Raw genomic sequence first — 20810 nt, 5'->3', positions numbered from 1 at the left:
TCCCAATCCAAGTTAAGTTTTTTACTACAAGATGATCCCCTTTACTATGTTTCTAACCTTTAGACCTACTAAATTCAAGTGTTGTTGACTTGTATAAGGTTAATGCTAACCTTAAGTCACCCTTATCAGCTTCATTATGGATTGAAGTTACCACTTTATGAGCAACTACATGGGATGGGGGTCTAGGAGGTTCCTCATTGTCAATCTCTTCTAATATAATCCTTATAGGACCTTTTGGGGACATAAAATATATAAGCAAGTTCGTTTGTCCATGCTTTGTGTACACTTTTATGAGTTTGTTATGAGTAACATACTGTAAGAGATTACACACATCATCACCTAATGATCGTAGTCCAAAATCAAAACCCTCATTAGGCGAACATTGATGGTAATACATGATTTCAATACCATCATACCCTAATTCTCTCATCATCAAGTTTAGTTCATGCATAGAAAATTCATCAATGTCGATAACATCAAAGTTCCTAACTTGCCCATAAGTGTACCCGATATTACTCCCTCTATGATGAAGTTCAATAGAGAATATGTTGGGGTAACCAGCTTCAAAACAGAAAGGGACGATTGTTAGAATTTTTCAAAGTTTGAAACATGAACATCAAATACAGAGCATCTTACCATACACTTCCTAAATGTTAACATTTTCTCCAAGATTTATGAGTCCCTACATTTTCAATAGCATGGACGATAATCGAAGCTCGAGCAATGGTTAGGGTTTTTACGTCTCGATTGATGAAGCAGGTGTGAAAGAAGACGAAGGAGTGAAGTATGTCTGGATCATTATTGCTAATCTAGACTTATTAATTCAAATGGTGTAAACGGAGGCTGGGAAGCAAAAAAAAACAAAATTCCCTCACATGGAGGGCACGTGATGGTGCTAACGGTTCCAAGAAAACGGACACATACATAATGGACTAAAAAACGGAAAAAGCTTGGTTTTGTATCTTCCATACAAGTTGAAAAGTTTTTAGACTGTATCCATAATTATTTGAATACCACAAGGACCAATATCACATTTCTTAAAAATGTTTGATTTGGTTAGAGATCGAAACACGAAGCCCAAACACACGGTAAATCCATTTGGATCATTCGCCTCCGAAAGACCGCCATAGCAGACTTCTTCCCAAACTTCGAAGCTTCAACAGTGACTACGTACTACTGTCTCATTTCCCTACTATCGAACTGCTTTTCTAGGTAAATACTCCATCTCTTCTCTGTGCAATCGCGGGTCACTTACTCTCATCAGTAGTAATCACAAAATTTACGAAGTTCGTGATCGCTTTTGAAACTATTTGAAGATCCAGAATAGTTCACACAGCTTCTTAGTTCTAATCACTTCTGGATGGAAAATCGATACAGATTTTGAACTTATTTACAGAAAAAAAAATACCCACTCGTTTGAACTAATTGAAAACAAGTCCTCCATGTCGGTTTTGCATTCGAAAATTTCTGGATTCACTAAACACATGAAAATCCGTAATCATATGTCTTCCCATTGTCGTGTGCATCTGTGATTTCAATTTATCTGACTAAACTCTCATTTGTAACAGCTCAGATTGAGAACATTCAAGACATAATGGCAGTGTAAGTCTTGTATCTCTACTTGAAATTGTTAACTTCAGCAATTGTAATCCGAATCCATATTTGACCAAATTTCCACTTCTTTTTCTCAGAATTGCATCTGCTCCAGGGAAGGTTCTGATCACAGGAGGTTACCTAGTTTTGGAGAGGCCAAATGCCGGGATTGTACTAAGTACAAATGCTCGTTTTTATGCAATTGTAAAGCCAATTTATGATGAACTAACGCCAAACAGTTGCCTTTGGGTATGTATTTTCCCCTTGAACTCTAAGATCCTACATTCAACTTTCACATTTCTTCTATAATCCCACTCAATCTAACAAAACAATGATGATTTTTCATCTTTCAGTCATGGACAGATTTGAAGTTAACTTCTCCTCAAATGGGCAGAGAAGCTATCTACAAAATGTCACTAAAGCATTTTACTCTTCAATGCACTTCCAGGCATGTATATTATCCATCAAATACCTTAATTGGAGTATAATTTAAGCATATATATATTAGGAATCTTTGTGGATCAATATGCATCATCAACAAGTTTTGGTATGTATTTCTCAGTGAATCAAGGAACCCTTTTGTGGAATATGCAGTGCAATATGCTGTAGCAGCAGCATATGCAACATTTGGTAATGACAAGAAGGATGCACTTCAAAAACTGCTTCTGAAAGGTAATTTTTGATGCTCTAGTTGTTATTAACTTATTATTTCATATTAAGTGGTGTTTTTTCTTTTTGAGGATTTATGTGTAACATGCTATTATATGTACAGGTTTTGATATTACAATTTTAGGTGGCAATGACTTTTATTCCTATCGCAATGAGGTGCTCTTCCTTTTATACTGTATACAAATCAACCATGATGATGGAATGGAATGACTCTTTCCATTCCATTCCTATTCTTTTGTCATTCGGTTACATCCAACCAAACTATCTCTACAAATCTGATCAGCTAATATCTTTTAACATTGTATTTGTATTACCAATTGAAGATCTAACATTTTTTTTTTTCTGTAAAAATAAAATATTGTTTTGTGACTTAATATACAGATTGAAGCACGTGGGCTTCCACTAACCCCGGAATCACTGGCATCTCTACCACCTTTTTCTTCAATTACTTTGAATTCTTCAAGTGGAGAAAGTTGTAAGCCTGAAGTTGCAAAAACTGGGTTGGGATCTTCTGCAGCCATGACCACAGCAGTGGTTGCTGCTTTACTTAATTACCTTGGAGTTGTTAATCTTTCATCTTCTAGTGGGGCCCAATATCAAGAAAATCTTGATGTGGTGCATATTATAGCCCAAATGGCACACTGTATTGCTCAAGGAAAAGTTGGGAGTGGATTTGATGTTAGTTCAGCTGTTTATGGAAGTCATCGTTATGTAAGATTTTCACCACAAGTTATCTCTTCTGCTCAGGTTCTCTCTCTCTCTCTCTCTCTCTCTCTCTCTCTCTCTCTCTTTTTAAGAAAGTGTTTGGGATGATGGAATGGGAGAAGGATTGGAATGTGTTTGTTTTGCATTATGGAATGAAATGGACGATTGGAGGAATGTGATTCCATTCCATGGTAGAATGGAATGGGAATTCTTGGAGGAATGTGATTCCATTCCATTTTGTTAATTTTCATTCGTTAACTAGAAGTAGTGTTTTTATTCATTCTAGTATGGAATGGGATGAAAAAAGATACAATATAATTATAACCTGCTGTCATTTATGTAATTTATAATGATACAAAAAAAATATGATGGTTTTAGTTGGATTACTATTTTATTTGAAGAAAAACTATGAAATATATTTTTATTTGTGCAATAATGAATGTTATTTACTCATTTATGTAATTTACAATATAATCTATTGTCTCATTTATGAAATTACAATATAAATATAACCTGTTCTTGTTTGTGTAATAATGAATGGCACAAAAATTCTCATGACTGTAATTAAGTTACATTTTTTTTTTTGAAAATAATATTCATTATCTTTTTGAGTTTCAGAATGTAATCAGAGCCCTACCACTAGAAGAAGTTGTGTCTGATGTCTTAAAGGGAAAATGGGAACATGAAAAGACCAAATTCTCCTTGCCACCATTAATGAATCTGGTAAATAACTTAAGCTATTTCATGATTACATATCTACACATATATATTTTTAACTTTTTTAAAAGTTAAAACAATAAAATTTTAACCATATTTACAGTTACTAGGTGAGCCAGGAACTGGAGGATCATCAACTCCATCAATGGTTGGTGCTGTAAAAAAATGGCAGAAATCTGATCCTCAAAACTCATCAAATACATGGAAACAATTGTCAGAAGCAAATACAACACTTGAAGCACAATTAAATTTGTTAAGCAAATTCGCAGAAGAATATTGGGAAACGTATAAAGCTGTTATTTACAACTGCAGCATGTATCAATCAGAAAAGGTACTTCATATTTCATAAATTTTTTTTTTTTTTTTTCTTAAATATTTTTGATCTCATAATGTTTTATAGTGGAGAGAGCAAGCAAGTGAAACGATAAGTCAAGAAATTGTGAAAACATTATTTGGAGCTCGGGATGCCATGCTTAACATCAGGTTTCACATGAGGGAGATGGGGAAGGCTGCAGGAATACCTGTAAATTCTCATTTTTATATTTTAAATATTAACGAATTTTATTTAATATAAAATATAAGTATACCATGTTACTTCATGTACTTTTTCATCCGACAACAGAACAGGTTGTACTGCGTTTGACATGCATTGGACTGACACTTAGATTGATGTGAGTGGGACAAAAAAATATTGCAATTTTTTTGTCTCATCCTAATAAGTGAAACAAGGAGGGACGTAGACTCGCTCTCGATCTCTCGTTCGTGAAAAAGACGTAAATGACCTCATCATCAAAAATAGCCCTGGAAAGCGTGTCCAGGTCCTGTCCTGTGAATATGCACAGGACAGTGTTGGACAAACTTTCTAGGACTATTTTTGATAATGAGGATGATGAGAGCATTTATGTCTTTTGCACAAACGAGAGATCGAGAGCGAGTCTACGCCCCACCTTGTTTCACTTATTAGGGCGGGACAAAAAAAATTGCAATTTTTGTCCCACTGACATCAATCTCAGCGTCAGTCAAATGCATGCCAAACGCAGTACAACCTGTTATATCCTAATACAAACACCCTTTGTATTCTCGAATTCTTAGGTTATGTCTGGCGTGCTAGCTAAAAAGCTAGCGGATAACTAAAAAGCTAGTTGTTAAATAAAAAATGCGCTTGGTAAAATTAGCTGAAATATATAAAAGGATATTTTAAATGAATGTGTTTCTATAATTAATTAGGGGGTATTTTTGGAAAATTTTAAAAAGCTTTCAAAAAGCTAGTCTAAGTAGCTTTTTAAAAAGCTAGCTTATAAGCTACTTTTTGGCTTACCAAACACGACAACATAAAAAAAACTCAAAAAATAAGCTATCTTTTCAACTAGCTGTGGCGCGCCAAACATAGCCTTAATCTCTTGCTTTCCAATTTCATTAGAAAAACTAAGTGGCACACGAGATAGACTAATCGCAAGAGTCATCCCATCCTTTGCTACGTGCTACATACATAAGAGATGGGCCTAAAAACTGCTTTTGGTTTTACAGATAGAACCGGAATCACAAACTCAACTTTTGGACGCGACAATGAACATGCCCGGAGTTTTGTTGGCAGGAGTTCCTGGAGCCGGAGGTTTCGATGCGGTATTTGCAGTTACGTTAGGAGATTCCGGCCAACACCTTTCTAAAGCGTGGAGCTCACACAATGTTTTAGCTTTGCTAGTGAGAGAAGACCCTCGTGGTGTTTCTTTAGAGAATGCTGATCCTCGAACCAATCAAATCACATCCGGTATTTCTTCTATTAGTATCGTGTGATATTGTATTTTTAATTTCATGATTACTTTATTTAGATGGAATACATGATCACATTGTTTTCGGAGTATTATAGGAATAAAGTCGGTGTTTATTGTTGTATTTTTCTTCGAATGTTGTAATACGTAAATTAAATTGATGAGTTATGAACTTTGTAGCATTCTACTTTCGTATTTTCCTATTACAACAGTGTACTAAAAATAAACCTAATAATAGCAATGTCATCCAAATACGTAACTACTTTCACCAAGTATAATGTCCAAACAAAAAAGTTATGATTGGTTAGATTTTTCAAAGTATTTTTAAGAAAAAACTTTGAAACCGCAATACAACGATTGGGTATTTTTTTCAAAGTAAAATGCTTTAATAAAAGAAAATGAAAGTATAACCATGTAATAGAAAGAAATATAAATATGATGCTACAATACACAAAAATAAACAAAGTTATGTTGCTATTTCTTGCATTTACCTCTAAATCAACTTACCAATAATCTTTACAAGAACATACCCCATTTTCAAAACAATGAAACCTATTCCTATCCCTAACTACAATTCTTCTTTCATAGATCAATGAAATCATTTTCGTATAAACGTGACAATCCTTACACATTCTCATGTTTCTAACAATCCTAATTGATGAACTTTTTGATGTATGAATCAACCCAAAAGCAATTGCCAACTTTTGACTATGTCTACTCAATCTTTCCCTCTTTTCATCTTCATCAACATCAAGAAAAACTTCTGATAAATCCGGTAAATACCCTTCAAATCTCAACTGCCATTGCATTTGGTAAAGCATATCACTTACCCCTTCACATTTAGCCCACAATGTATCATTTGAAACAAACTTATAAACCTTTCTTTTTACCTCAACAAAGCTAAAACCATGAGTTTTTACCAATGGATTTACCAATGCCCTTCGAGTCAAACTCACAAGCTCCCATCTTTGACTTTTTGTGTATATATTCGATAACATAGCATACACACCATTCGTTTGTTGTGGATTCAATTCTAGTAGCTTTTTTGCAACCTTTTCTCCCAATTCAAGATCTTTATGAACCCAACAAGCTCCAAGAAGACTATACCAAACCACCTCATTTGCTTCCATTGGCATTTTCTTTATGAATTCGAAAGCTTCTGTCACTTTTCCCATTTTACCCATGGCATCCACTAAACACCCGTAGTGTTCAATTGTCGGCTCTATCTTGTCTTCTTTCATCTTCTCAAAAAGGGTAAAACCGTCTTTTAAAAGTCCCACGTGACTACACGCTGTCAAGACACTAATGTAAACAACCCCGTCGGGTTCGAATCCTTTTTCGCGCATTTCCGAAAATACCCTCAAAGCTTCGATGCCATAACCATGAAACGCCAACCCCGAAATCATGACACTATAAGACCATTCGTTCTTCATCTTCATTCTTTCAAATATGGACAACCCGGTTTCCAAAGATCCACATTTTAAGTATAAATCTAGTAAAGTAGTCTCGATAATCACATTTAATCCACTTAAGTTTCTTATCAAAAACCCATGTGTAGATCTTCCTAAATCTAAGGCATTTAGATTAATACAAGAAGATAAAACACTAACTAAAACACTCTCTTCACCTCTCCAATCTTTTCGACTACTTAACTCCCTAAACATATCAAGACACTCACCCCACATTTCCTTACTCACGTGGGCCCCAATAATTGCACTCCAAGTAGCCGAACTTTTATCCAAATCATCCATTTGGTTAAAAAGGGTACACGATTTCGTTATTTCGCGACACTTTCCGTACATATTTATCAAACTGTTTTGCACGAAGACATCATCTTGAAGTCCAATCTTGAAAACGTGCCCATGAAGTTGCATTCCTTCTTGAAGTCTTTGTAGATAAGAACACCCTTTGAGAAGTGATGGGTATGTGAAGTTGTTTGGATGAATACCCATTTCAAGCATTCGATTATAAAAGATGATAGCTTCATCAAGATTTGTATCTTTAATGTGGCCTCTTATCATGGTGTTGAATTGAAACGAATTTGGGAAGTCGATTTGGTGGAAGATTGAGCATGCATAGTCCATGCTGCCGAAGTGAGAAAGGGCAGAAATGGAAATAAGATTGGATGTGCAAAAAGAGCGTGAAAGTAAGCCGAGTTTGAGGATTAGAGAATGAGATTGCTTTAAGTCTTCCATGCTCTTGCATTTTTTGAGAAGATAGATGCATTCTTGTTCTCTTGAAGTGAAATCGATCGGTTTTTGGTGATGGTGATGGTGATGTTCTTGTGGGTTTGGTAAGAATAAATTTTGGTGGATTGATATCCCAACCATTAATGGGTGTTGTGTGTGTGTGTATGTGTATATATGTGTGTTTTTGTGTAGTGTGGGTAGAGAAAGAGAGATTTGCTAGTTGTTGATGAGTATTTTCTAGTTTTTCTTGGAGGGAGAGAGTCTGATCCATAAGTTATGGAGAGAAAGTTTGAGCCAAAGAAACTATGCAGGGGGCATTATCATGTAGATAATGGATATCGGATAGGATAATGCTTTTGAAATGGGGTCTACATGGATAGAGCTCATTTTGTTGTTTGTATAAATGTTATAAAGTTATTTTGGAGATAGTGTGATAGATCGAGAAAGGAAGTTTATATCTTAAGCGAAAAACTTTTTTTTTTTTTGGGGGGGTTTTGTTTTTATTATTTGTTGTAATTTTTTTTTAAACTAAAAGTTCAATTGTCATGAGTGAGATGGAAAACGGACAACAAGCTGTGCCACTAAGCCTTTTTGAATGGTAAAATTAATTCTTTTAAAAACTACATCTGAAGATCTAGGAGATATAACATTACTATACATGATTCGTTGTACTTTTGTAAGAAGCTCTATCGCATCCGGTGCGAGGAAACCAAACGTATCAAATGCAAATGGTATGAACACGTGTTGATTTTCCATGCACGATCTCTCATGTTTGGTGACTTTGCTTGTGACTTTGCTTGTGACTTTGCTTGTGACTGCTTTTAAAGCAGCATGTCCCACTGTGAAACCCCCAGCCCTTAGGCCCACGAGAGGGGATACCCCTGTAAGATCAACACATGCGTGTTTCCCTCCGACCCATCCAAAAATCAAAATATCAGCCGGTCTGAGGGTTGACCTTCCTTCTGTCGGGTCAGTCAAGAAATTAACAGGTGTCTCTTTCTTAGCGGAAACCCCGGCACGCTTAAATATGTCAAACAAAACATCCCTAACCATATCGTGCCTGTATTTGAACCCCGTGAGTTCTTTACAGTGAACTGCATGCTCTCCAAAAAAGTCCAAACATGCCTTGCGACACACAGGACATATCTCGTCAGTTGGGAAAATGGGAATCATGAGCCGATATTTGAGAATAGTACGATACTCCACGGGAGACATGTGTTGGCTAAGCCCATCAATAGGGATAGCCAGAAGAAAATCTTGAGCATGTGGTGCACGTAAGCACTGGAAAACCACTTTCTGCCGAGCCGTCATGTCGAAATGCATTTCCATATCTTGGACAATTTTACGAAAAAGGGCACTCGCCAGTGTATTCTGGGATTTAGGGGGGGTGTCTTTAGTAGTAAAATTGTTAAGGTCAAAATCTGGAAGCTTGTTGCGAAGGGCTGCCAAGGCACAATCATAATTAGAATCCATATCATGTATACCGATATCCCGTAAGATATGGTCTTGCAATACCCAAGATTGGGCCCTTGAGGCAACAAAAGCAAAGGAGGTAGCCTCTACTGCCGAGTATAAACCCAAACCCCCTAGCCTAATTGGTACATTTGTAAAAGTTAATATCTATAGCTAGTTACGTGTCAATACCTATAGTTAGTTAGATACATATGTGAAAAATAAGATTTGCACTCTAAATATCATCTATTATAAAGAATGGGACACACCAATTTAAATACATTTTACAAGGGATCAAATTTTCTCCAAATCTTTTTCTTCTTATTTCTTAAAACTTGAGTTTAGTATTGTTAATCTTGTTTAAATTATATTAAATAATTTATACCACATCATCAGGCCGAAAAGCTTTAATCCAGATTATTAAACAAGTGGAAATCACATTTATCTTAATTGTATTACTTAGTAAAATATTATTACTTATAAAAACCACCATCATATTAAAAAAATACTAACAAATTATTAAAACTTATTCATTATGGACTACTAATGATTTTTATTTCATATCCTAAATTTTTTTTATGCATTCTAATTTTTATGCGTACTAATATTTACATTACGCAACTAATTTTTATTTATGCATACTAATATTTAAATTATACAACTAACTTTTATTTATATATACTAACGTTTATCTATACATATCATTGTTTATTTATATTTTAAATACTCTTCATAATTTATTTAAACATTTACTAATATTTATTGTGTTTCTAATTAGTAAAATTATACCAAGTAAAGTTATGTATTAGCTATAAGTCTTATTAAATGATTTATAAAATACATATACATATACACAATGGATATATATATATATATATATATATATATATATATATATATATATATATATATATATATATAAAACAATTATAAACATAAAAAAGAACGATTATATTTTTTACTATAAATAAACATCTTTACCCTGCTTATTTTACCCACAACAAATATTTCTCTCTTCTATCAAACAAATCAATTTCAAGAAATTAACCTTCAAGATGATTCATCATTTTGTGATAATCATGACTATAATAGTCATGTTACTTTTCATCCAAATCCTTAACATCGAAAATAATATAGAATTTCATCTACTTTTAAGCTTGTATGCAATGTTAGCTTTACCACTTCTTTTTTGTGTAATATTTCTTAAATGGATTTTAATTTTAATTTTTTATTTTGTTTAAAATTTATAGTTACAATATGTCCAACATTGCAAAGCTCGAGTTTGCAACACTTGAAGTTAGTGGGAAAAACTATGTGTTATGGATGATAGATGTAAAAATGCATCTTGAATCCATGGAAATCTCAAATGCTATATATGAATTTAATAATTGTTTGTCACAAGACAAGGTGAAACACAAGTTTTCCTTTGTAAACATATTGATGAAATGTTGAGATTTGAATATCTTGATGTTACTGATCCAATTATTATCTGGAATCTTTTGAAAGAAAGATTTGATCATCAAAAGAAACTTATACTTCCAAATGCTAGAGATGAATGGAGAACACTAAGGTTTCAAGACTTCAAGAAGGTAAATGAATACAGCTCAGCTTTATTCAGAATATGTTCACAACTTAAGTATTGTGGACAAGAAGTTATTGATGAAGATATGTTGGAGAAAACTTACTCCACGTTTCATGCAAAAAACATTACCTTGATGCAACCATATCGATTGCAAAAGTTCACAAGATGTTCTAAACTGAATGCATGCCTGCTTATTGCATAGCAAAACAATGAGCACTTGATGAAAAACCTTGAATCTCATCCAACGGGATCAATAACACTTCCTGAAGCAAATGCTACAAATACCAATTCTCATCGAAACAATACACGTGGACGAGGGTGTGGTGGTGGTCGAGGACAAGGTCGTGACTATTTTAATCGAAACCAAAGACAAAATCAGAACCATAATTCTGGTCGTGGACAAGGTAATAATCGTGGTCATGGCCAGAAAAGGAATAATTATCAATCCACACAAAGAACAATGCCCATACACAAGACAAGGACAAAGTGGCAAGGTATGATACTGGGATCTCACAAAAATCTGATGGTTCATGCTATAGATGCGGTAGCACAGGCCATTGGTCAAGGACCTGTCACACACTTGCACATCTTTGTCAACTTTATCAAGAATCCATTAAAGAAAAAGGAAAAGAAGCAAGCCTCATTGATAACGTTGAATGTACTTCGCTAACTTTTGCTTATTTATGAAATGATATGGAAGACACAAACTAAAAAATTTCTATTATTGTTCTAGTAACCTATTATTGTTTTTGATAATAATTATTATGATTATGTTTATTCACTTATTATTTCTTTCATATGTGAAGTTTAATATGAGTCTAACTGGAGTACAACACCAAGAAAATACTGGAGATCTTTGTATAGCAGATAGTGATAGTACACATACTATTCTTAAATCAAAGAAATATTTTTAAAAATTAGTGCCAACAAAAACAATCATACATGCAATATCGGGTCCTGCAGACTTGATAGAGGGAACTAGAAAAGCTCATTTTATATTAATAAATGATACAAGCTATTGTATAGAAAATGCCTTATTTTCTCCTAAGTCTAATAATAGAAACTTATTAAGTTTTAATGACATATATTTCAAAGGATATGACATAAAAACTGTGACCATTGAACATAAGAAATATATGTATATTTTAGACAAAAACCATGTGCTTGAAAAACTACCAACACTTGATTCTAGTCTGCATTATACATATATACATATGATTGAATCAAATATGGTAATAAAAGGAAAATATTGTGATTCTAGGACATTCAGTTTATGGCAGGATAGGCTAGGCCACCCAAGATTAACAATGATGTGAAGGATAACAGAGAACACGCATAGGCACCCATTGAAGGACCAAAAGTTCCCTAAATCCAACGACGTAAGGCCATGTACATCTTGTTCCCTTAGAAAGTTAATTATAAAACATTCTCCAATGAAAGTTGAAATGGAGTCACCTAGATTTATAAAAAGAATTCAAGGTAATATATGTGGACCAATTCATCCACCATCTGGACCATTTAGATACTTTATGGTTTTAATAGCTGCATCCGGCAAATGGTCTCATATTTGCCTATTATCAACTCGTAATATGGAACTTGAAAAGTTTCTTTCTCAAATTATTAAATTAAGGGCACATTTCCCTGATTATACTATCAAAAGAGTGAGACTTGATAATGCTGGTGAATTTACTTCACAAGTATTTAATGACTATTATATGTCTGTAGGAATTGTTGTTGAGCATCCAGTTGTTCATGTACACACACAAAATGGTTTAGCTAAATCACCGATTAAACGTCTCTAGCTAATAGCTAGATCATTGATAACGAGGTCGAAACTTCTTGTTACTGTTTGGGGCCATGAAATCTTACATGCTGGATCATTGATATGCATGAGACCAAGTTTATATCATGTATATTCTACCTTACAAGTTGCTTTTGGTCAAGAGCCAAATATATCCCACTTGAGAATTTTTACGTGTGCATTATATGTGAAGTGTTTTGAGCATTCTAACACTCCTAAGGTATGCATGCAACCCTAGAAACCTTGAATCTATGTAGATGCAAACTTTCATTTTTTCAGGGTTTCATCCTAGCTGCATACCATGAAGTATATGTAATACAAAAATCTAGTAGAATGGCATACCTTTTTCTGTTGCTTGATTCCTTAAGCCTTTAAGAGCCTAGCACTCAAATGCTTCACACAACACCACCAACAACTTGGAAGAAACTTGAGAAGAGATATACACTTAAAAACCGACTAACACTTCTTACAAAGGCTCTAGGTGCCATTTCATGAGCTATGAGGCTTCTTATATAGTGTGGCACAATTAGGGTTACACCATGCAAACCCTAATGTGCATGACTTTCCACATTCCTCATGCTCCATGGGTTTTAACCTCCATGGAGTATCCATGGGTCACTACATGGGTTTAGCCCAACATGAAAAACTATGGATCATAAGCCCACTTTATAAGAATGAACGATTTACCAAATCAATCCCCATCTATTTAATTGGTCTCCTCTGATCACAAAATTAATTGCAAACTAATTCTTGATCAATACTAATTAAATAATATGATTTCATATTAACATATTAGAACTTATAATACATTAATAAATCATAAATATCCTCTTCTCAAAAGTCCATCCTTACAAATTGTTTTGGTGCCATGCAACCCAAATGGACCATTCTATTCTCGAGTCAAGTACATACCAGTTATAGTTATGAGCTTAGACACTAAATCCAAGAGTCTCCCACTTGAATAAATCTAATAACTATAATTGCAAGTACGACTTAAAACACCGACTAACAATCGTAGCTCTTAAAAGCCTCTGTCGAAACGAGACGCTCCATTTTAGATAAGTGATCATATAATCCTATGTTCTCAAGATATCAGCCGGACAAATACATGGAACAATGTCATACTTATTTTCCAGAAGTTTGTTTCTCGATTTCCGATTTGTTTGACATAGAACTTAATCGAACACATCAATTTAGTTCTGACCGGGCCCGATACATAGGTCAAAACAAAATCATCGAGGGGCCTAAGATGTCAATTTTAATCCTTCAAGGACTAAAAGGAACAGATAAACTTCGACAGTATGTGCTTGTACTAGCTATTCATTGAATTATACACAACAACACGTTTTATAACATTGAGTTACCGATGCGTTTTCGTACTATCAATGTACAACCAACTCATAGTCGACAACTCATATATCTAGGTTTGAAGAATTATATGATATTACCGTCTCATGATCACTCGAGATAAATTCCATGAAGTGATACAAGTGAGTGCGGGTTGAATCCAATACTAAGACCTTATAAGCACTCATGAATGTTGCAACAAACTTGCTATGTCTAATACCATTCAGACAAATCTACAAACCAAATTCATGACAATCTTGATTCAATACCTACTTCAAACATATGATCGACTGTGGATAGTTTGAATAATATGATATACCATAACATAATTATTCTGAAAGTCAAAACATGCAAAATGAAACAATAGTAAATGATTGACACAAGACAGTACCATACTAGTAAATAAAAAACCCCTTTTATTTAAGCATCAAATGTCAATTACATTTCAACTATTACAAGTTTCAAAAGCTATCTAATCATTAAACTAATATCATCCTTCATCCCGATGCACCTTGCATGCTGTAAATGCTTAACCCTACTCAGTCCCTTCGTGAGGCGAGCTGCCGAGTTCTCATCTGATGATACCCTCATTGCCACGAGGAGTCCTTCTTCTATTCGATGTCTAATGAAGTGGTATTTTTTTTTCAATGTGCTTGGATCTGCCGTGATCCCTTGGTTCCTTGTCTAAGGCAACTACACTCTCACTGTCATAGAAAATCTCCATAGGCTCCTTTATAGTTGGTACAACTCCAAGGTCTCCAATGAAGTTCTTCATCCATATTGCCTCCTTCACCGCCTCGGTTGCTGCTATGTACTCTGATTCGCAAGTTGAATCAACTACTATCTCCTGCTTGGAACTTTTCCAAGTTATTACTCCTCCATTCAGGGTAAAGACCCAGCCCGACTGAGAGCAGAAATTATCCTTGTTAGTTTGAAAGCTAGCATCACTATACCCCACCACTCTCAAGTCATCACTCCCACCGAGGGTAAGGACCCAATCCTTAGTCCTCCGTAAGTACTTGAGAATGTTGTTTACTGCAGTTCAGTGAGCCTTGCCCGGATTCCCCTGATATCTGTTGACCATGCTCAAAGCAAAGGCCACATCAGGACGAGTACAAGTCATAGCATACATGATCGAGCCAACAGCGGAATCATATGGTATTCAATTCATCTGAGCTATCTCAGCCTCTGTACTCGGACTCTGAGCTTTACTCAGTTTGGCATTGCTCTGCATCGATAAGTCACCTTTCTTGGAATCCTGCATGCTAAATCTTTTCAACACCTTATCCAAGTAGGTACTTTAACTAAGTCCGATTAGTCTTTTACTACTGTCTCTCAATATCCTTATCCCAAGAATATAGGTAGCTTCTCTAAGGTCCTTCAAAGTGAAACACTTCCCAAGCCAGGACTTAACCTCCTGCAAGGTTGGGATGTCATTTCCTATGAGTAGTATGTCATCCACATACAATACCAGAAAGCTAACTATGATCCCACTAGCCTTAACATATACACAGGACTCATCCTTGCCTCTCGAAAAGCCAAACTCTTTGACTTTCTCATCGAAACAAAGATTCCATCTACGAGATGCTTGTTTCAATCCATAAATGGATTTCTCAAGCTCACACACTCTGTTAGGGTATCTTGAATCGACAAAACCCTCTGGCTGACTCATGTTAACATCCTCCGCCAACTTTCGATTAAGGAAAGTGGTTTTGACATCCATTTTCCATATTTCATAATCATAAAATTCAACAATGTCTAGCATAACCCTAATACACTTAATCTTCACTACTGGCGAGAAGGTCTCATCATAATCAACTCTCGGAGTTTGAGTAAAGCCCTTCGCAACCTGTCACGCTTTGTAAGTGTGTACTTTCCCATCTATGTTGGTCTTCTTCTTGAAGATTCATTTTCATCCGACTGTCTTACGACCCGGTACATTGTCAACCAAGTTCCAAACTTTATTGTCATACATGGACTGAATCTCGCAGTCCATTGCCTCTTTCCATTTAGCAAACTCAGGGCCTGTCATGGCTTCCTTGTAGTTGTTAGGTTCATCCAAATTTATCAGTGTGCTATCACTGATAAATGTATCACCCTCAGATATTATATGAAAACCATATAACACAGGTGGAGCACTAACTCTACTGGAACGCCTTAGAGGTACAGACTCGTCAATCGGCTCAACAAGAGTTTCCTCCTCAGGTTGATCATTAGTGTTTGAGATTCCTTCACCGCTTGACTCTTGAAGTTCTTCAAGGTCAATTTGCCTCCCACTGTCTCCTTGGCCTATGATATATATATATATATATATATATATATATATATATATCTCAAAAGACTCCTCTCCTCGCAACGAAGACAACATTGTCACTTGGTATGTAGAAGAGATAACCAAAGGATTTATGTGGGTAGCCAATGATAGTTTAGGAACTCGATACTAAGATACTCACCACATCGATTTATGTGGGTAGCCAATGATAGTGTAGGAACTCGATACTAAGATACGCTTGAAGTTCTTCAAGGTCAATTTGCCTCCCACTGTCTCCTTAGCCTATGATATATATATATATATATATATATATATATATATATATATATATATATATATATATATATATATATATATATATATATATCTCAAAAGAATCCTCTCCTCGCAACGAAGACAACATTGTCACTTGGTATGTAGAAGAGATAACCAAAGGATTTATGTGGGTAGCCAATGATAGTTTAGGAACTCGATACTAAGATACTCACCACATAGATCGGATCGAAGCATCTTTATCTTCCTGCCCAGCTGATTCTCCACTTCTTGTTTAAACTTTTTGAATTTCTCAAAGGTTTCTGACTTATTCTTGATTAAGTGGACATAACCATATCTATTGTAATCATCAGTAAAAGTCACATAGAAGCGGTTAGCATCCCTTGTGGCAGTTCTGAAGGGCCCACACACATTGGTGTGTATGAGATCTAACAAACCCTCACCCCCCCCCCTCACAAGTACCAATGAAGGGTGATTTAGTCATCTTTCCAAGTAAGCAAGATTCGCAAGTGTCATCTGACCTTAAGTCGAATGGCTCCAAAACTCCAGCCTTTTGGAGTTGGCCTATGCGCTTCTTGCTAACATGTCCAAGACGATAATGCCACAATCATGCTTTATCCAATTCATTGGAAGAATCAATATGCAACACACCATTTCCTAAGTTGTCTACAACATTCACTGTTTCATATACACCATTACAAGGTAATGCCTTAAAATAAAAAACATCATTATAATAAGCAATTATTGCACTAATTTCATTATCAAACGAAAATGTGAAACCGTGTTTGTACAAACCATGAAAGGAAATAATATTCCTCGCCATATCAGATGAGTAGCAACAATTATTCAAATCTATTCCTAACCCACTACAAAGCAATAATGAATAAACTCCAATCTTGGTGACAGGTGAAACCTTCCATTTCCCCATAATCAAGTTTATCTTCCCGTGCTCCACATCCTTACTTCTTTTTAGGCCCTGCACATCAGAACAAATGTGAATCCACAACCTATGTCAAGCACCCAAGAGTTAGTATGTGATGAGTTTTTAGATAGAATAGTATAAATACATGCATGGGTGGCTTTAACCTTCCCATCCTTAACATCCTGCAAGTATTTGAGGCAGCTTCGCTTCATGTGTCCTTTATCGTGACAGTAGAAACACCCTACTTCCTTAGGAATGGAAGAGAGAGCAGCAGTACCATCCTTGGTCCCACTTGAAGAGGATCCATCAAGAGACTTTCCCTTGCGGCTCTTTAAGGGAGCCTTCCCTTTCTTCCCTTTCCCTTGTCCTATTGCCAGAACAGGGGCAATTGCGATAGGAGTAGAAACAACATTTTTACCTTTGAGACCACTTTCAGCGGTCCTCAAAAGCCCTTGAAGCTTGCTAAGTGTAACTTCCTCCTTGTTCATATGATAAGTCATGCGGAACTGATCATAACATGGAGCCAACGGGTAAATCGGTAAAGTGGCATTTCAAGCTCTTTATGAATTTTGGATTTTCTTTAGGAAGGTTTTGAGGTGAGGATAAGTTGATGGATGTGTAGAACTTCTCGCCACCTTTTCGTGGATATAAAAAACGTCAAAAATGGAGTTGAAACGAAGAAGTTATGGCCATTTGAAGTTGGAGTGGTTCGGGTGAGTGATCGTTGACTTGTTGACCAAGCTCATTTAAGGCTCACACCGTGAGATGCACCTGATGCACCAAAAACCTAATTTTCGGGTATTTAAAGGTATGGGATGATTAGGGTTGCTTCTCCTCAGCCACTTTCGCTCCCAAGTCACTGAAAAACCCTAGATTCAACCCTCTTGAGCTCTTGAGCTATTGTTGGTGGTTTTGGTGTGCTATGGGTGTTTTGATCCCCTTTAAGAAGAAGAATAAGCTCTTGTGGTGATTCCTTCTTGGCAAGATAAGCTCCTCCTTGTGGCACTTATGAGCTTATAATCCCTTATAAGTCTCAAAGATCCCACCTTTCTCTTCTAATCTTGCTAGATCTAGGTTATGTTTACCTTCTTTGCATGGATCTCGGATTATCATGCATGAGGTCCATAAAGTTGGCAACTTTATGGACCATTGAGTCATTTGCTATGCTAGAACCCTTAGATCTAGATTTTGGTGCAAGTTATGGGCTCCTAGTTTGAATCTTGATGTTTATACCCAACTTTTGACCTAACTAGTATTTAAGTCATGTATTGGACATATGTGACTAAAAAGCTTCGATTTTTATGGTCCTTGAGGTCAAGGAAGACCCCCTATACTGTCGCATGCTAAGGATTAATGGATTAGGAGCTTAATGCTCATTTTTTGTCAGATTCGGACTCACTACATGAGGAATGAAGCCTCACGACATGAGAACGTATTCGAGGAAGCTTCTGGGCCAAAGTCGCGACCTCACGGCGTGAGCATAAGGTGATCACGACATGAGAATCTCCTATGCAAGTTTTGGACTCTTTGAATGTTGGCTAGTTTAGGGATGAGATTTAGAACCGGAAAACCAAACCGGAACCGGAACCGTTAGAACCGGAATATATAGAACCGAGTCCGGTTCCAGGTTTAAAAATTGGCTTTATCCGGGTTTCGGGTAATCCGGGTTTGGGTCCATCGGGTCCGGGTAAACCGGGTCTAAAAACCGGAACCGGTTTTTGGAACCGGAACCACTTTTAGGGCCGGAACCGGTTTTTGTGCAACGTTTACAAGATGCATATCTTATTCGTTTCAACTCCAACTGACATACGGTTTTTTCCAACGTGTAGTTTAGATGATTCTAGACTATAAATTTGTCATTTTTAGTTTTATATTCATTGACTTATAGTCCTCAAAAGTCGAGATATCAAAGCTGGAAGTTTTTAGTTTTTTAGTTTTTTTGTATTCGGTGAAAGTTTTAAAACATGCATATCTAATTCGTTTGAAGTCAGATTGACATGTGGTTTTTTCCAACTTCTAGTTTACAGTTTATACATGAGTTTAGACTATAATTTTGTCATTTTTGGTTTAAAATTCAATGATTTACAGTCCTCCGAAGTCGGGATATCAAAACTGAAAATTTTCAACTTTTCAGCTATTTGTTTTTGTACTTTGTATTATGTGAAAATATTAACACAAGCATATCTCATTCGTTTAAAGTCAGATTGATATGCGGGTTTCTCCAGAGTGTATTTTAGAGTTTGTACATGATTTTAGACTCCAATTTTGTTAATTGTGGTTTCGTATTCAATAAGTTACAGTCCCCCAAAGTCGGGATATCAATATGAAAATTTTCAAAGTTCAACCCACTAACTAGTAAGTAATTACCAAAAAATTCCGGTTTTTTCGGGTTTTCCGGTTCTAAACCCACTTTATCCGGTTCCAACCTACCCACTTTGATGTTTCCGGGTTTTCCGGTTCTAGACCCACTTTACCCGGAACCATACCCGGAACCGAACCGGAACCGGTTCCTATATACCGGTCCGGTTTCCGGTTCTATAAAATCCCGTTAATCGGTTCCGGGTTTTCCGGGTCCGGTTCCATCCGGTCCGGGTTTGGACCCACTTTCATCCCTAGGCTAGTTTGGTCTTGGACTTATCCTTTGGTTTGGGCTCATAATGGACTAAGGATTTTAGAGTAATGGACTTCTGATTGGGTTTGTCTTGCTAGTCTTGCCCTAATGGGCCTTGGATGGTGAATTGGGCCTTAGTGGGCCTAACAGAGTTGGGCCTTGTTTGGACCCAATAGGCTTGGACCAATTCTAGGCTTGGTTAGTTGGGCCATTGTCACACCCCAAAACCACGAACGGCGGAAACGTTCTGGGGCGGAGGACGTCATGTATGCATCACAGCAAATGTAAAGTAGTAAAAAAGCAACAACATCATCCATTGCATTAATAGAATAATTTTAGTTACAAGTGTTTTCTTTCATAGTATAAGACAGCATGATAACTGATCAAAATAAAAGACGAGTCTTGACTGCTCCGTCTGTAACGCCTGTGTTTCCGGGCTTGCCATTTTTAGCAATGTAATGGTCTAGGTTAACCTTTGTAACCCGTTTTGAAGTAATAAGATTGTATTATTTGAGTATGGACAGAAGTGTCGTACGCCGTCTTGTTGGCTTGAGGCTGGGGAAAAGCAGTTTATGGGACCAGAGATGGTTCATCAAACTGCTGAAAAGTTGAAAATAATTAGGGAAAGAATGTTAGCAGCTCAAGATCGTCAAAAGAGCTATGCTGACAAGAAGCGAAGACCGATAACTTTTGAGGTTGGAGATTCGGTTTTGCTTAAAGTCTCGCCGTGGAAGGGACTTGTAAGATTTGGTAAAAAGGGAAAGTTGAGTCCAAGGTTTATTGGACCATTTAAAGTTCTTTAGAGGATAGGGAACCAAGCTTACAAGCTCGAATTACCCGAAGAACTAAATGGAATTCACAACACTTTTCATGTGTGTTATTTGAGGAAGTTCACGGGAGAAGTTCCC

At 36.2% G+C, this 20810-nt stretch overlaps 3 protein-coding genes across 4 annotated transcripts; 2 read left to right on the top strand and 1 right to left on the bottom strand.

Annotated features, from left to right (window-relative positions):
- The first annotated feature begins 1055 nt into the window (after positions 1–1055).
- On the top strand, positions 1056–5635 carry LOC111887526 (phosphomevalonate kinase, peroxisomal). 2 transcript variants are annotated; one of them, XM_023883697.2, is made up of 11 exons: positions 1056–1212; positions 1569–1602; positions 1692–1842; positions 1947–2041; positions 2156–2265; positions 2366–2418; positions 2644–3009; positions 3586–3690; positions 3788–4015; positions 4085–4207; positions 5212–5635. In XM_023883697.2, exons 2-11 carry the CDS (start codon positions 1595–1597, stop codon positions 5476–5478), a joined length of 1506 nt encoding a protein of 501 aa, XP_023739465.1. In that variant the 5' UTR covers positions 1056–1212; positions 1569–1594; the 3' UTR covers positions 5479–5635. The 2 variants fall into 2 exon arrangements, with proteins under 2 accessions (XP_023739465.1, XP_023739466.1); XM_023883698.3 differs by having other exon boundaries at positions 1070–1212; positions 1574–1602.
- Positions 5636–5910: 275 nt separating this feature from the next.
- LOC111887527 (pentatricopeptide repeat-containing protein At1g31920) lies at positions 5911–7966 on the bottom strand. The gene has a single exon (XM_023883699.2). It carries the CDS (start codon positions 7781–7783, stop codon positions 5957–5959), a length of 1827 nt encoding a protein of 608 aa, XP_023739467.1. The 5' UTR covers positions 7784–7966; the 3' UTR covers positions 5911–5956.
- A 221-nt stretch (positions 7967–8187) lies between these two features.
- LOC111887515 (uncharacterized) lies at positions 8188–10878 on the top strand. Its single transcript, XM_023883682.1, has 3 exons — positions 8188–8240; positions 10345–10410; positions 10497–10878. The coding sequence occupies exons 1-3, from the start codon at positions 8188–8190 to the stop codon at positions 10876–10878; spliced, it is 501 nt and encodes a 166-aa protein (XP_023739450.1).
- The last annotated feature ends 9932 nt before the right edge of the window (positions 10879–20810 follow it).

The sequence above is a fragment of the Lactuca sativa genome, chromosome 6 (assembly GCF_002870075.4).
Source record: "Lactuca sativa cultivar Salinas chromosome 6, Lsat_Salinas_v11, whole genome shotgun sequence".
Classification (NCBI taxonomy): domain Eukaryota; kingdom Viridiplantae; phylum Streptophyta; class Magnoliopsida; order Asterales; family Asteraceae; genus Lactuca; species Lactuca sativa.
This window is presented reverse-complemented; position numbering and strand designations above follow the sequence as displayed.

Coding starts and splice junctions, on each gene's coding strand:
- LOC111887526 (XM_023883697.2), top strand. Junction 4,016..4,084: donor GCATGTATCAATCAGAAAAG/GTACTTCATATT, acceptor AATGTTTTATAG/TGGAGAGAGCAAGCAAGTGA. Junction 4,208..5,211: donor GGAAGGCTGCAGGAATACCT/GTAAATTCTCAT, acceptor TTGGTTTTACAG/ATAGAACCGGAATCACAAAC.
- LOC111887527 (XM_023883699.2), bottom strand. CDS start 7,783: ATGGTTGGGATATCAATCCACCAAAATTTATTCTTACCAAACCCACAA.
- LOC111887515 (XM_023883682.1), top strand. CDS start 8,188: ATGAGTGAGATGGAAAACGGACAACAAGCTGTGCCACTAAGCCTTTTT. Junction 8,241..10,344: donor CCACTAAGCCTTTTTGAATG/GTAAAATTAATT, acceptor TAAAATTTATAG/TTACAATATGTCCAACATTG. Junction 10,411..10,496: donor GTTAGTGGGAAAAACTATGT/GTTATGGATGAT, acceptor GTTTGTCACAAG/ACAAGGTGAAACACAAGTTT.